This window comes from Engystomops pustulosus, chromosome 4, assembly GCF_040894005.1.
Source record: "Engystomops pustulosus chromosome 4, aEngPut4.maternal, whole genome shotgun sequence".
Classification (NCBI taxonomy): domain Eukaryota; kingdom Metazoa; phylum Chordata; class Amphibia; order Anura; family Leptodactylidae; genus Engystomops; species Engystomops pustulosus.
Genome location: NC_092414.1, coordinates 48481761 through 48496694, shown reverse-complemented (window position 1 = coordinate 48496694; position 14934 = coordinate 48481761). Strand labels below are relative to the sequence as shown.

The window sequence follows — 14934 nt, the reverse complement described above, 5'->3', positions numbered from 1 at the left end:
CCTTATTACAGCATTCTGAGTAGCTTATTTTAATAATTAAAATTTTATAAACTCATAATTAATGTTTCATTTATTATAACAGAATCAAAGTCATACATTGCTTAATGATCCATACCTCTCTGCATTCATTTAAATTAACCAAAAGGTTCTCAGGCATTGGGATGAACACATCTGAAAATGGACACAAATATTTAGTATGAGCGTCACCTAATGATCATAGTTCCAAGGTTTATTAAACATAAGCTTACATTTTGTTTATTGACCTATAAACATAAGCTTATCTAGAAAAACAACTTTTCAAAAATGAATAGTACAAGTGTTAATAGTGATAATGACTGCCATGGTCAATACCCATCTTGAAAAGATTTTGACCTCCCATATATTAATGTGCCACAAACAGAAAGTTGATATAACCACTCACATTTTATTTAGGTGTATCCATATAAATGGCCCACCCTGTAGGATTAAGCTTTTTGGAGAATGGAGGATGCTTTCAATCAGCAGTTTTAGGTCCTTTGGTGGACCTTCAAAGGCCCTGAAATGACTTTTCTGAGCATGTATACTGAGCAGGAACAGATGGATCAGAATTTCACGGTTGAAGGCCCTTCTCAGTATAAAATTTGGTGCTTGGTTTGGATGGCCATGGGCCCCCCTAGAAGGTTTGGGCCTGGGGTACAGCCCATTCCGCTAAAATTATAATATTTTTTTAGAGATATATGGGAAATATGCAAAAATCTTTATAAGGATGGGACAAAGAAAACAATGCCTCTTTTTACTACCTTGAAGGACAGTCCTTGCCCAACAGTAGACATTGATGTTTTGACGTGGTTGCATGTCTTTAGTACAGTGTAGGTAAATGGATTAAGTGGTGGAGTAAGAGGCGTCTAACTAGGGTTGGGAAGTAAGAGTGCTGTCTACAGTTGGGAATCTGTTCCTTCTGGAATAGATACAGCCTCTTAACGACGTGTGATGTATCTATATGTCACACGTCGGTTGTGGGTGTTCGGAGAGGGCTCACAAGCTGAGACTTTTTCATACATGGTGAGTGTTTGCTGCATATTGCAGCAAATACCCACCAGTAACACCAGCCATCTTGGCTTCACTACTGTTGACATCGTCGATGACTGCTTCGAGTCTTTGTAAGATCCGAGGCTGTATAGCATCTGATCACTGGCTAACATGTGTAAGTGGCGCATAGTAATGCATTATCAGTAAAATCCCCATAGGGATTTTTTTTTTTTAAACCTAGGGTTAAAGTACTATATGGGGTCTGAAAAAGAGTAAAAGGAAAATTTAAAGACTGCAAACATAAGAAAAAATAAAAGTTTAAGTCACCCAACTTTCTTTAGAAGTGATAAAAATATAAATAAAACTTTAAAAAACATAAATGTTGTAGGTATCGCCACGTCCCAAAATGTCCAATTTAGCAATATATAATAAGTTATTCCTGGTGTTTCACCCCGTAACGGAAAATAGCGCTTTATAAAACTAATGTAAATTTGGTCTCCCCATAATAACGAACCAAAAAATAAACCTATCATTTGGGGGCACACAGTAAAAGTTGTAAAACCCAAGCCCACAAGAAAATGTCAAAATGATTTTTACACTGCATTTGGAATTTTTTTTGCGCTTCCCAGTACACAGCATGGAATACTTTATTATGAATTGCAATACAAGCCCTCAAACAGCCCTTATCATATAAAAATAAAAAAGTTATACATTTTTAAAGGTAAGGAGTAAAAATAAAAAAAAAGAAGCCTGGTCGTTAAGGGCTCAATCTCACATCAGGTCATTGGCCTTCCTGACAGCATATTTCCCAGAATCCCCATAAATTGCAAAGTCTCAGTAAGGAGACCACTTACTTCCTGACCCTAGAGAGATATGAGGGATTGGATTGGACCTGACCTGCTAGGGGTAACATATAATATTCCATGCAATGTGCTGGGAAGCTGGGAAGAGAAATCCAAATGTGTTGAAATTGAGGCGTTTTTAGGGGCTCTTAGGGTTGTTACAATCATGAAGATCTCATGTTTATACAACTTTAATGTTTTGATTAATTTAGGCTACATTCAGACGAATGTACTGTAGTACGACAGGCATACATCGGCACTGTGGAGAGGAGCAGGGGTTGAGCACAGCTCACCCCCGCTCCTCTCCATAGGCATATACAGCGCCGTATCACTTAGAAAGATAGGACATGTCCTATCTTTCTACGGGCTATAGAGAGGTATGGTGCCCCTCGTATTGCTGCACCGTACCGCTCCCGCACAGGGCCGTGAGCCCATAGAAGTGTATGGGGGACGTATATCGGCCCCCATACATGTGTGTGAATGCAGCCTTAGTTGGTATTTCTGTTACAGGGCTAGTATCAAGAAGTAAATATATTTAGGTTAGGTTGTATAATTAGGTTTTCTATTTTTTTAAGGTAAGCTCATTAATACAATATACTGCAATACAGGGTCTAACAAATCATTCTATTGGAGACTAAGATTGTATATCCATTAGTTCCATTATGAGCAGTGCCTTGCTATAGCTAACAGAACATGTAAAAGGTGATCAAAACAGTCAACTGTCAATTTAATAAAAACATGTCTCAGCTGAAATAAAAATTTAAAGTACAATATACAAAATACACACAAATTATAAAAATATTTACTTTAAAATACTAACCATCTATATCAGAAACCACCAACATCTGGGGTTGTGACAATCCTTCCTGTAAACTGTAGAAATGGATTGTGCTGTTAAATGTTATAAAACCAATCTTCGTCCTTGTGTTGCCAGGAAGCCTGTGGACAAAGGAAAGGGGAAGTTTGAAATGTAGATGAGGGGGAATTGGGGTAAGAAGGAAAGAGGGCAACCAAAAATATAACTTTTATTTCCTTAGTATAAAATGAATTAGGAACTATGTTAAAGGTAAATTAAGAGGAATGGAAAGCTAAAAGGTTCCACTGCCAACAAAGTGACCCTTTAATAATAACAATAATAATAATTCTTTATTTATATAGTGCACACAGATTACGCAGTGCTGCACGGAGCTTGCCAAATTGATCACTGTCCCCATGGTGCTCACAATGTAATCAATCTACCAGTATGTTTTAGAGCAGAGGTAGGGAACCTATGGCTCGAGAGCCAGATGTGGCTCTTTTGTTGGCTGCATCTGGCTCTCAGACAGATCTAACAGGCAGCAATGTTACCACTGCTTAGGTCCTTTGTGTGACCCAGGTGCCATCGGCGCCATGGTCTAAGTCTGGGTCAAAGAGAAGAGCATGGGAGCGATGAGGAGCACAGGAAGGTAAATACTTTTTTTATTTTACCAATCTTCAGGGAAGCATGTGCTGTGGCTAGCTACCTACCTGGGGGCTACCTATCTACTGGGGGGCATGTGCATATTGTACAGCTCTTATGGAATAACATATTAAAATGTGTGGCATTTATGGCTCTCTCAGCCAAAAAGGTTCCTGACTCCTGTTTGAGTGTGGGAGGAAACCCATGCAAACACGGAGAGAACATACAAACTCTTTGCAGATGTTGACCTGGTTGGGACCTTAACCCCTTATCGACCTGGCCCTATCTATTTTTTCTCACTTCAATTTTTCACTCCCCACCTTTAAAAATCTATAATTTTTTTTATTTTTCCACGTAAAGAGATGTGTGATGGCTTGTTTTCTGCGTAATAAGTAGCACTTAATAGTGATCGTATTTAATTTCCTATGTCGTGTACTGGGAAGAAGGAAAAAAATTCCAAATATAGTGAAAACGGTGAAAAAAAAACGCATTTGCTTTGTTTTCTTGTGGGCTAGGATTTTACGGTTTTCACTGTGCGCCCCAAATGACATGTCTACTTTATTCTTTGGGTCGGTGTGATCACGGGGATACCAAATTTATATAGGTTTTATAATGTTTCCATACATTTACAAAAATTAAAACCTCCTGTACAAACATTTTTTTTTTATATTGCCATCTTCTGGTGCTAGTAAATTTTTCATACTTCGGCTTATGGAGCTGTGGGTGGTGTCATTTTTTTGCAACTTTTGATGACGTTTTAATTGCTATCATTTTTAGGACTGCGCTACCTTTTCATCACTTATTGATTTTTGTATATTTTTCAAAATGGCACAAAAGTTGCAATTTTGACTTTGGGGCGCTATTTTCTGTTATGGGGTTAAACGCAGTGAAACCCGTTAATATATTTTGATAGATCGGGCATTTTCGGACGCAGCAATACCTAATGTGCTTATGATTTTTACTGTTTATTAATATTTATATAAGTTCTAGGGAAAGGGGGTACTTTCGATACTAACATATACTGCCATACTACAGTATTTTCCTCCTCACTCATTACAATGTGCAGATGCAGATCTCAATACCATCGATGCATCCATCAAGTTTACCTTGGTACACTCTAGAGATAGGATTCAATTCCTCGACACACAGGTTATCCTGAATGCAGGTACAATCACCACTGACCTTTATGTAAAACCCACGGACAGAAACACTCTGTTAAGGTACGAGAGCCATCATCCTAGGGCAATGATTAAGACACTCCCCTATAGTCAACTTTTAAGGGTTAAGAGAATCACAAGCGATCCCAATAAGGCAAACATCAATTTAGACACCATGGCCCACAAATTCTCCCAACGTGGTTATCCTCATAGGATTATAAAAAACAACCTTAAAAAAGCATGTCAGATAGACAGAGCCACTTTATTATCTCCCACAGTGAGACATACTAATACCAACCGGATCCCATTTGTATCCACATACAACATCCACAGTAATGCGATTGCCAGCATCATTCGAAAACACTGGAACAAATTATCTGGCAGCTTGTGTCCCGTTCCTGAATTTCAAACCCCCCCTCTTTTTTCATACCGTAAATCCCAATCTGTCACGGACCGCCTAGTCAAATCTGATGTAGGCACAAAACGCATGAATCGACAAACCGCAATTTTTGGTCAACTGAGTAAGGGATCATACCCCTGTCGTAACTGTATTAATTGCAGGCAAATGAATAGAGGTTCTTCCTTTTCGCATAATAATGTCCATTACCAAGTGAAACACTACCTTAACTGTGACAGCCGTTTCGTAATATATATGCTAAATTGTCCATGTGGACTTATATATATTGGTGAAACCACCTTGGAATTCAAGGTTAGATTTAACCAACATCGTTACACTATTCGTAGTGGCAGACGTGATCTGCCTGTGTCAAAACACTTTGTGGAAGCCGGCCACCATGAAAGGGACTTACGGTTCCAACTGATTGACCATGTGCCCCCGCTACGCAGAGGGGGTGATAGGGAGCGTATTCTTAAGAAAAAGGAATTGTGGTGGATATACACCCTAAACACCTTAAGACCCAAAGGGCTTAATGTAGATTTTAAATTACACAATGTATGAAATGTCTTTGTGATTTTCTGGATACTGTTGATTCTCTTTACCTCTCACAGAGGCATAGGTTTATAGTGATATTCTTCTGTTTAACATATCCTATGATTATTATACTAATATTTTTTCTGCTCCGCAGACCCTTCACTATATACTGAAGCCGAATTTGGACTGCTCTCACCATCCGTCCTTTACAGCGACGCTTCCTTTTATGACCGAATTTTATCAAAAGAACGCATTTTTCCATATTTTCAGTATCTCCTCAAGGGTATAACAGACAACGCCGGACGATCATATTTTGTGCCATGGGAGTGGTTATTGGTGCATAAATGTATTATTGGTGGGGACCAGAGGTAATATTTTGTTAATCCTGTATTGACCGTTTTGGCCATAGGGATACAACTATCCTACACATAAGCTCTTAAGTTTCCCCTGATTTGTAGGGGTTAATACTCATTGATCCTCCTATGTCCCTCCACTCTATAAGAGTCTCTCTATGTTAGCCTTGTTGGCCACTTACACACCCTCCGCTGTGCCATTGATCGTCTACAATTTGCTAAATTCTCAGCCTTATACTTACCCCTTTTGATTATGATCATTATGCCGTTTCTATCTGGCAGAAGTTCATAACAAATCCCGGTGACGTGCGTTTCGCATCCAGGACGCGATTGTTGCCGTGGATACTTAGCTCCTCCCCTGACATGCGCAGTACACTGTCACTCCGCTTGCGTTCCACTTGCGGTTCACTCCCGCGATCGGTCAGCGTCTGCTGTCTACACACACGTTTTCCCTGCAGGACCGGTGGATCAAGGTGGTGAGACCTCAGTCACTCTGTTTTTAACCCCAGTTCACTACAATTGTGCACTTTCAATATTGTGAGCACCCATCACTTTATTTACAGGCTTGATCTTTAATAATATTATGCAAATATGCTATAATGCACTAGCACTTTATCTGTATGTACATGTATAATGGCATTCTCACTTTCTACTGTTGTACTTTGCTTATTCGTGATAGGATGCAATATGTTAATTCAAGGGGGTGTGATCATCTTGATCATGTGATCACATTTGTTTGCTATATAAGATTGCTATTCACCCATATCACTAGGCTTGACAAAGGCTCTCATGAGCCGAAACGTTGCTTATGTACATTTTTTTGTACTCTTAAAAACATGGAATAAAGATCATCACTTTTTCTACTTGACAATCCACGTCTTGGAGTGCTGCTTATTTTCTACTGTCTAGATAGATAGATAGATAGATAGATAGTGTATAGCTCTAGGTGTGTGTTTTAAGTTTATAACGTATAAGTTTATAACAATTTATTTTTACAATCATGACCAGTCTCAGTGGAAGCTTAACCCTTGGCCATTTTGCACTTCCTGACAAGGCCCTTTTTAAAAAATCTTTTATAGTCTTTTTGGTGATGCGTGAGAGCGTGTCTGGAAACGCTATGCTTGGTGAAACCATTGGTAGTGTTGCTGCTGTGGTTTTTCATACGGGTTCTTAGGTGCTGTGATGTTCGGCCTATATACTGGAGACCGCATGTGCATTCCATAAGGTAGATCACAAATTCAGAGGAACAGTTCATAAATGATTTAATGTAAAATAACTCATTTGTGGTGTTGCTCTTGTAAGCTCTTGTGACCATTGTACAAGCACTGTCATCTCCTGTGTCCCCTCCTCCTCAGATTGTAAGCTTTTGAGATCATTGTGCAAGCATTGTCACCTCATGTGCCCCCCCCCCTCCTCGTTCTCATAGATTGTAAGCTTTTGTGACCATTGGACAAGCACTGTCACCTCCTGTCCCCACCCCCTCCTCTTGTGACCATTGTAAGATCACTGTAACCTCCTGTGTCCCATGCAGTCCACCCATGCATAGAATCTAAATCAAAACTATTTGTACTTTATTAAATACATCTTATGTCAGGCTCAAGTAACCAGTATTAATCAATCGAACTCCCTGGGAATAGGTCAGTTACACAAACCTGTGAGAACACCACAGCAGGCACAGGACCCCCACAGCAGGCACAGGATCCCCACAGCAGGCACAGGATCCCCACCACAGCAGGCACAGGACCACCACCACAGCAGGCATAGGATCCCCACCACAGCAGGCACAGGACCCCCACCACAGCAGGCACAGGACCCCCACCACAGCAGGCACAGGACCCCCACCACAGCAGGCACAGGTGAAAAGAAACATCTTTGGAATCAAACGCTCCTCCACTCTCCTTCTTTCTCTCAGACTTTGCCAAGTCTGCTAGTGCGCATGTGCAGCTGTATATATTAGACGTAGAGAGACGGGTCAGGAGGGGAGGAGGAGCAGAGACCCCAGTGCATGTACTTACCATTCCAGATTGTCAAGCAACGTCTGACAAACAACGTTCAGGTAACCAGTTTCTATGGCATTGTGGGTCACATCAAGCATAAACAAATAAACAGGAGGCTGAGGGGGCCGAAGCTGCCAGATAAAAAAAAAATAAAGGAAAAAGGTAAATAGAATTCTGATAATTGCTCTCTATTGTAAATATATCAATCATGATCGATAATTGGGTAGGCCACTCTTTTACATAATTTGCCCATATGCCTTTTCTGCCTTGATGAACATTGAGGGATTATTATTAAGTCAGCATTCTCGCTACTTCCTCGCCTGCAAACTCTGTGGGTTTTTGTTTATATATGTGTTAACATTGATGAATAGGAGGGGCTGAGTTATGGACTCACCCTGCTCCCACCATTGTATATATACAGCATGGTGAGAACAGGGAAAGATTGAAGCTTTTAAAGAAAGCAAAGATACAGGCACATATAGATATATACACATTTATTGTAAAATGGTCAACTAGATTACTGATTCTTCATTCCTAGTTGGTACATCAAGTCCAACCTATTAATCTTACATTATACAGTATTGATCCCAAGGAAGAAAGTCTCTCTCTGACCGGGGAGGGGTGGTGTTAAGGATATATACTGGTTGATGTACAATGTCATCCTATTTCATATTTACAATGTGAAACGTACAAAATATTAATAAATACATTTCAATTAAAAAAACGATCCCTGTGATCTTGCAATCGTTTTCTCGTGAGACATAGAAGTGATTTCAGTGATCAGTTTCTTTTGGGGGGGGGGGGGGGTAAAAATTCAATAATTTAGGAAAAAATTTTCAAAGTTTCAAATGTTCTACTTTTTTTGACAAAAAGTCACACCACAATTCTTTTTTGTAGAAACCTTTTGCCATTGGTCTTCTTTTGATTTCCATAATTTGGGTTACGTTTCCATTTCATTTACGGATGTGAGAAGGTTTCAAGTTTTAGTAGCAACTTCTTAGATTTTAAAAATGCTACATTTTTGGAGACCAATTCAGTTTGGAACTGAACTATAAAATGCTTATGTACTATATACCCCCACAAGCAACATCGCTTTATGAACCCAACATCTCAAACTATTCAAAATCAGCATTTGAGAAGTCTGTTAACCCTTTAAATTGAAAGATTGAAAAATTTGAAATTTACATTTTTGATTAAGATAATTCTCATTTGACCGTAAAATGGACACATTCAGAAAGAATTTGAGGTAAATACATATCCTAGAATTTTTGCCCTGCTTCTTCTGAACATGTGGATGTTTGGTAGCAAAAAGGCTAGAAACAGCCCTGCATATAGGGGCAGTGGTGGTGGTGTGCCCATGTATTGTTGTTAGTACAAGTATGTCTCTCCTGTCTTTATACCTAACACACAATACTGAGTCGCTGCATAGTGCCCGGCACTCGTGCCTTCTGAGCTTTTCCTGGGAAGTATGCAAATACGTTTTCCAAGGTGTTAAATGGAAAACAATTCCTCCTTTTGCTATCATAACTGGGGCCATCTCTGGGTGGCCACTGTGCATTGTCAGCAAAATGCAAAAACCTATGGATGGCTTCAAAGCACATACTATTCATCATCACCATGCTCCAATAGTCCCTGATAGCAAGATTTTTGACCGGTCCCGTACTATGCCCCAATACTTCTCCATCTCTGCTGCACTGACAGGGGTCCACCTGTGGGGATGCACATAAAAAGAAGTCGGGTTTTGGGAAATATTTATTGCAGCATAGAGATTGGTCTGGGTCTTGGTCCTCACTAAGAACTTTAAAAAGCCACCAGGCACTACAGCACTACTACGAAAGCGCCTTTTCAGGGGCTCCTCAGAGTTGCTTTGGGAGGACGAGGTGGACAAATAAAATGGACACTCCAAGTCAGTATATGGTGTGTGTGTGGTGTTAGAAAAAACAACCATCACAGAAAATCACCTACTCCCCTGCAGAACACCACGGAAAGGCCCTTCCCCTCCAGCACGGAGCGCGCCCTTCCCCTCCAGCACGGAACGCGCCCTTCCCCTCCAGCACGGAACGCGCCCTTCCCCTCCAGCACGGAACGCGCCCTTCCCCTCCAGCACGGAACGCGCCCTTCCCCTCCAGCACGGAACGCGCCCTTCCCCTCCAGCACGGAACGCGCCCTTCTACCATCAAACTATGATAAACCAGAGCCCCTTATTGCTGATGCTTTACAGGCCATTTCATTGCGGAGAAGCACTTTGCCCCCTCCCACTGTGTGAGAGAACATGAAGCAAAGTGACTGGGGTAGGGAGTGCTAAGGGACAAGGGAGAGGGGGATGATCTGTGTAACAGCCTATGAAGCTACAGCACAGAGGAAACACCCCCAGAGCACTCATGGCTCGCTAACTTGATTTTATAAGGAAGGAGGCCAGGATGCATCGAAAAATCGGTACCTTTTCGGTATTCAGAAAGGCAGAACTGTTCAATACCAGGATTTGTTGATGTGTGTGGTGAGTGAGAAGAGCAGGAAGATTGTGTGCTTTCACTGTGGTGCTTGAGGTAATTTATGTTCCTGCTCTGCCCTGTGTGCAGGAAGGGGTTAACTCCCCTGTGAATTCCCCTGCCCCTCACCTCCCTGAAGAGAACATTACCAACTCCCTTCCCCACTAATGGCAAGACCCCCGCCATCCCTCCCGAGGGTACGCTCACATGATGCATTGCGTCATGTTTTTTTATACGTTTTTGTGCATTCAAAAGGCTTCAGCCTGGATCACATGGGATCAAGGTTGAAACCTTCGGAATGCGGCAAAAACGTATCAAAAAATGAGTCGCATTGTGTGAAAGCATCACGAAAAAAAACACATGCTGCCTGATGCCCTGCTCTATAAGATCCTATCACACAGACATGCTCTTAGGCTGACAGTGATAATACCATGCAATACTCATGTATTGTAGAGTATAATGATGGAGCAACCATAGTGGAAATAATAAAAAGTAACAAAAAAAATTTAACCTTTTAAATAAAAATAAGTCAATAGAAGAATAAAAAATGCCATCCCATATAAAATGCGAAAAAGTAAAAACCACCACACAAAAACACATATGGTATTACTGTGTCTGTAATGCCTCATACAATAAAACTATTATTAGTGAACCTGCATAATAAATGGGGAAAAAAAAGGCCAAAAATATGCTTTTACACGTTAATTAAGCTTCTTCAATTAAGACTTCTTACCAGGCATATAAATATAGCATTCATAGCTATTTTTATGGGTAATTTCAAATCTCCCAGAATGTCAAAGGACATGACTGCAATCCTGTAATTAAAACAGCTGAGGAGAGTTGATTTGCCCAATTACAGTACGATTAACATTTCTGTTTACAAAACGCATCATAAACGTGATGTTAACACATGTGTTTTGTTAATGCACATGTTAACATAGCATTAACAAATGTAAATGGTAATGTAATTAGCCAAATCACCTGTCCTCAGCTGTTGTAATGCGTTCCAAACTCAATAAAAACACAGGCCAAAACGCAAAGTGTGACCGCACCCTGAGAGGTGGTTTGTGTACCCAAATCCTCATGACAGATTCCCTAGGGTTAATGATGACTATTTGTCATCTTATTTGTTACTTTCCAGCAATAATCAGATTTTTGTGTGTTTTGATAAACATTTTGAATTCAAATAATGCTTATTTTTATCATGAAAAGTATCGTATCGGTATCGAGCATCGTAATACTTTTCCAGGAATCGAATCGCACTCAAAACCAAAGCTTATTTTCCGAGATAAATTGCAAATAAATTCTAATGTAATTTTCAACTTTTTTTTCACATTTTGTCTCTCATAGTTTAGTTACTTATGATGTCAATTACAGGCCTCATCTTTTTATGTGGGAGAACTTGCAAAATTGGTTGCTTTCCAAAAACTGTATGTATTTTTCTCAAAAAAAAAAAAAATTGGAACATGAGGGAAAATAAGGGAAAAATAAAATGTTTTTTTGATTCTATAAACTTGGTTAAAAAGGCCCTTTCAGGCCTGGTAAATAAGCAGTATTAACTTTACATTACCATGTATTCAGATGGAGCCATAAATTCAATTGTGGCATTTTGAACTTCTGGTCTCTTGTGGGGCTCACCATAGACTCTTGTTACAGGGTTGTACATGAATTCTTCGGGGACTATAAATGAATAAAAAAATTAATTACTACAGTATGTCAGCAGATCTTAACAAATACATTACATGGAATGTCCAACTAAGAATGTAAAACCAATTCTACCATCATTTACTCTGTAGCACAAGTTGCATTTCCATCTTCTTTGGTCCAAAAAAGTGACAAATGGATTGATGTACGTCCGACAAGAGCGACATCTGACGATTGTACTGGATGTTACAACAGGCAATTGCTAAAAATACAAATGAAAATTATTTTTAAAAAACAATTTTTTCAGTATTTTTCAGTATTAGCATCTTTATTTTACAGTGATGTATGTTATATTTTGCACATATCCCATGCAGATGGTACTTGTATAGAAGTCATGAAATAGGCCAACATTAAACTGCTATATCTTCTGAACCGTGGAAGCTAAAAACACAGTCTTGGTGTCATATTCAACAGGAGAATCCCCCCTTTAATTTAACATCAAGATGTTTCACAGAACTGGAGACACTATCTCAGTAAAAAATCTGAATATAATTTATAGCTTTCAAAAATCCAACAGTAACTTTAAAGGGCATCTAGCACCAGGATAAAGGACTGTATGCAATGAGCTTGTGGGGCTCCAGTAACACCTATGTCCCTCAGGCTCATTTGCATACAGTCTTTCATCTTGGTGGCAAATGTCCTTTAACAGTACATACAGTACTTTATTTTTCTGAAGCTTAGAAACACAATCCTGATGTTATATTAACTTCTTCATGCTCTGCGCCATTGTACATGTACGGCGTAGAGGTATGGAGGCTATATTACGAGGGCTCACAGGCTGAACCCTCTTCATACAGAGGTGGAATTTACTGCAAAATATGTTATATTTACGCATATGGTGCTAGCATTATGCATACCGATCAAGGGCATTAACCCTTCCGACGCATGGGCGCCACCATCTTTAGTGCGATAGTCGCTCTCCTGAATGTCATTGGGGAGCGGCGATTGCATGCCATGACAGCCTCGGCTCTTCATCAGAGCTGAGGCTGTCTGGTTTCTGCAGTTTTGTTACAATGAGCCACAGGAAACACAGGCAATACAGTAGTTTTGCAGTACGTGGTAGAATGATCAGATCATCTAGGGTAAAAGTTAGAGAGTCCAAGAGATGGTAAAAAAAAAAAAATCTTACAAGAAGTTTAAAACAAAACAAACCAAAAATTCAAATCAACCCCTTCCCCTAGAACCGAAATAAAACGTAATAAACAGTAAAAATCACAAACATGCTTGGTATCGTCACCCCTCAAAATGTCCAATCGAAATATAAAAGTAGTTATTGGCAGAAAATAGCACCCAAATGTCCGAAATGCTACACCGTTTTACATAACATAAAAATGTAATAAAAAAGTGATCAAAAGGTTGCAGTCCTCAAAATGGTAGCAATTAAAACGTCAGCTCATTTAACAACAAATGACATCTCACACTGCTCCGTACACCAAGGTATGAAAAAGATAGTAGTGTCAGAAGGTCGGGAAATTTTCTTTTACTGTACACATATTTGTTTCATTTTTGAAACTGTAGCAAAACACAATAAAACTTATATAAATTTGGCATCACCGTGATCGTACCAAACTATTTGTAGTGCGCAGGGAAAGTCGTAAAAACTGCACCCACAAGAAAGTGACGCAAATGTGTTATTTTGCCAATTTCAACACATTTGCATTTTTTTTCCAGCTTCCCAGTACTCGCCTGAAAATAAGCCCTCACACAACTCTATACATGGAAAAATGTAAAACTTAAGGATTTTTTAACGTAGAGAGAGTGAAAAACCCTGCGTCTTTAAGAGGTTAAATGGTTTTTAAATGAAATCTACTACAGGCAGTCCCCATTTTACGTACAAGATAGGGTCCATAGATTTGTTCTTAAAATAAATAACTAGACAAATTATTTTTTTTTTAGCCCCAGTGACAATTGGAGTGAAAAACCCTGCGTCTTTAAGAGGTTAAATGGTTTTTAAATGAAATCTACTACAGGCAGTCCCCATTTTACGTACAAGATAGGGTCCATAGATTTGTTCTTAAAATAAATAACTAGACAAATTATTTTTTTTTTAGCCCCAGTGACAATTGGAGTTTTAACATTTTTTGCAGTAAAGCTTCATTACAGACACTTTAAAGCTGATTATTGCAATCTGGGACTGTAGTAAAGCATCCAGAGAGCTTCACCAGAGGTCACAGGGGGCAGTGGGGTCCGTCTTTAACTACGGGTCATCTGTAAGTCGGGTGTCCTTAAGTAGGGAACCGTCTGTATTTGGTTTTATGCAATATGAACCAAACATACCTTAAGAAAGCTGTAGTTACACTGATGCAGAAACATATCTTGTTTAATTCCTGATCTGAGTAGTTTTGCTGAAAAAAACCTATTATAAAATTAAGATAATGAGGTTCTGTAACTCCTGTGGCTGCTCGGCCTTGTCCTGCCCAGCATAAGCTGAGAATAAGTAATTCACTGTGTTATCCGTGACAGGCAAAAGTAATCAATTGCTGCACCATACCCCAGCTACAGTCATCCAGGTCGGGTTGATTAGTTCTGTCTGGACAGTTCAGGCAGCTCCGTGCAATTTTACAATTGTTTTTTGAGCAAAGCCAATTGGTTCAGGGATTAAACAAGATATGTTTCTGCATCAGTGTAGCTAAAGCATTCTTAAAGTATGTTTGGTACACAGTGCTGCTCTTCTTTTAGTTTCTCATCCCCTAGCTTCTAATTTATAAAAAAATGGCTTATAAAATTTATGCAAATTACTTTGGCTTCTTAGGTATTAATGGAGTCTGGAGCTCCACAGGCTCATTTGCATAGATTTTAAAGCCTTTTAAAATAAGCATCGCTGGTTCAAGTTCAAGTATGTATAAGTAAAAAAAGTTAAAAACACTTAAGTTACCACATTAGAATAATTAAAAAATAAATACATAAACATATAAGCCCCTAAAATGACACTTTCCCATAAAAACACTTAATAAAGTATAAAAAAAAAACACAAACGCACAAAAAAACGCCACATATTTGGTATTGCTGTGTCCG

At 39.4% G+C, this 14934-nt stretch overlaps 1 protein-coding gene across 2 annotated transcripts in view; it reads right to left on the bottom strand.

Moving 5' to 3' along the window:
* The window catches only part of SEC24A (SEC24 homolog A, COPII coat complex component), a 160189-nt gene that overhangs the window by 64641 nt on the left and 80614 nt on the right, over nucleotides 1–14934 (bottom strand). For both annotated transcript variants that reach the window (XM_072145854.1, XM_072145856.1), the window contains 5 exons: nucleotides 11995–12121; nucleotides 11786–11895; nucleotides 7745–7857; nucleotides 2671–2789; nucleotides 116–171 (listed from right to left, as the gene is read on the bottom strand). In XM_072145854.1, the coding sequence (XP_072001955.1) occupies nucleotides 116–171; nucleotides 2671–2789; nucleotides 7745–7857; nucleotides 11786–11895; nucleotides 11995–12121 (525 nt within the window). The remainder of the gene's footprint in view (nucleotides 1–115; nucleotides 172–2670; nucleotides 2790–7744; nucleotides 7858–11785; nucleotides 11896–11994; nucleotides 12122–14934) is intronic.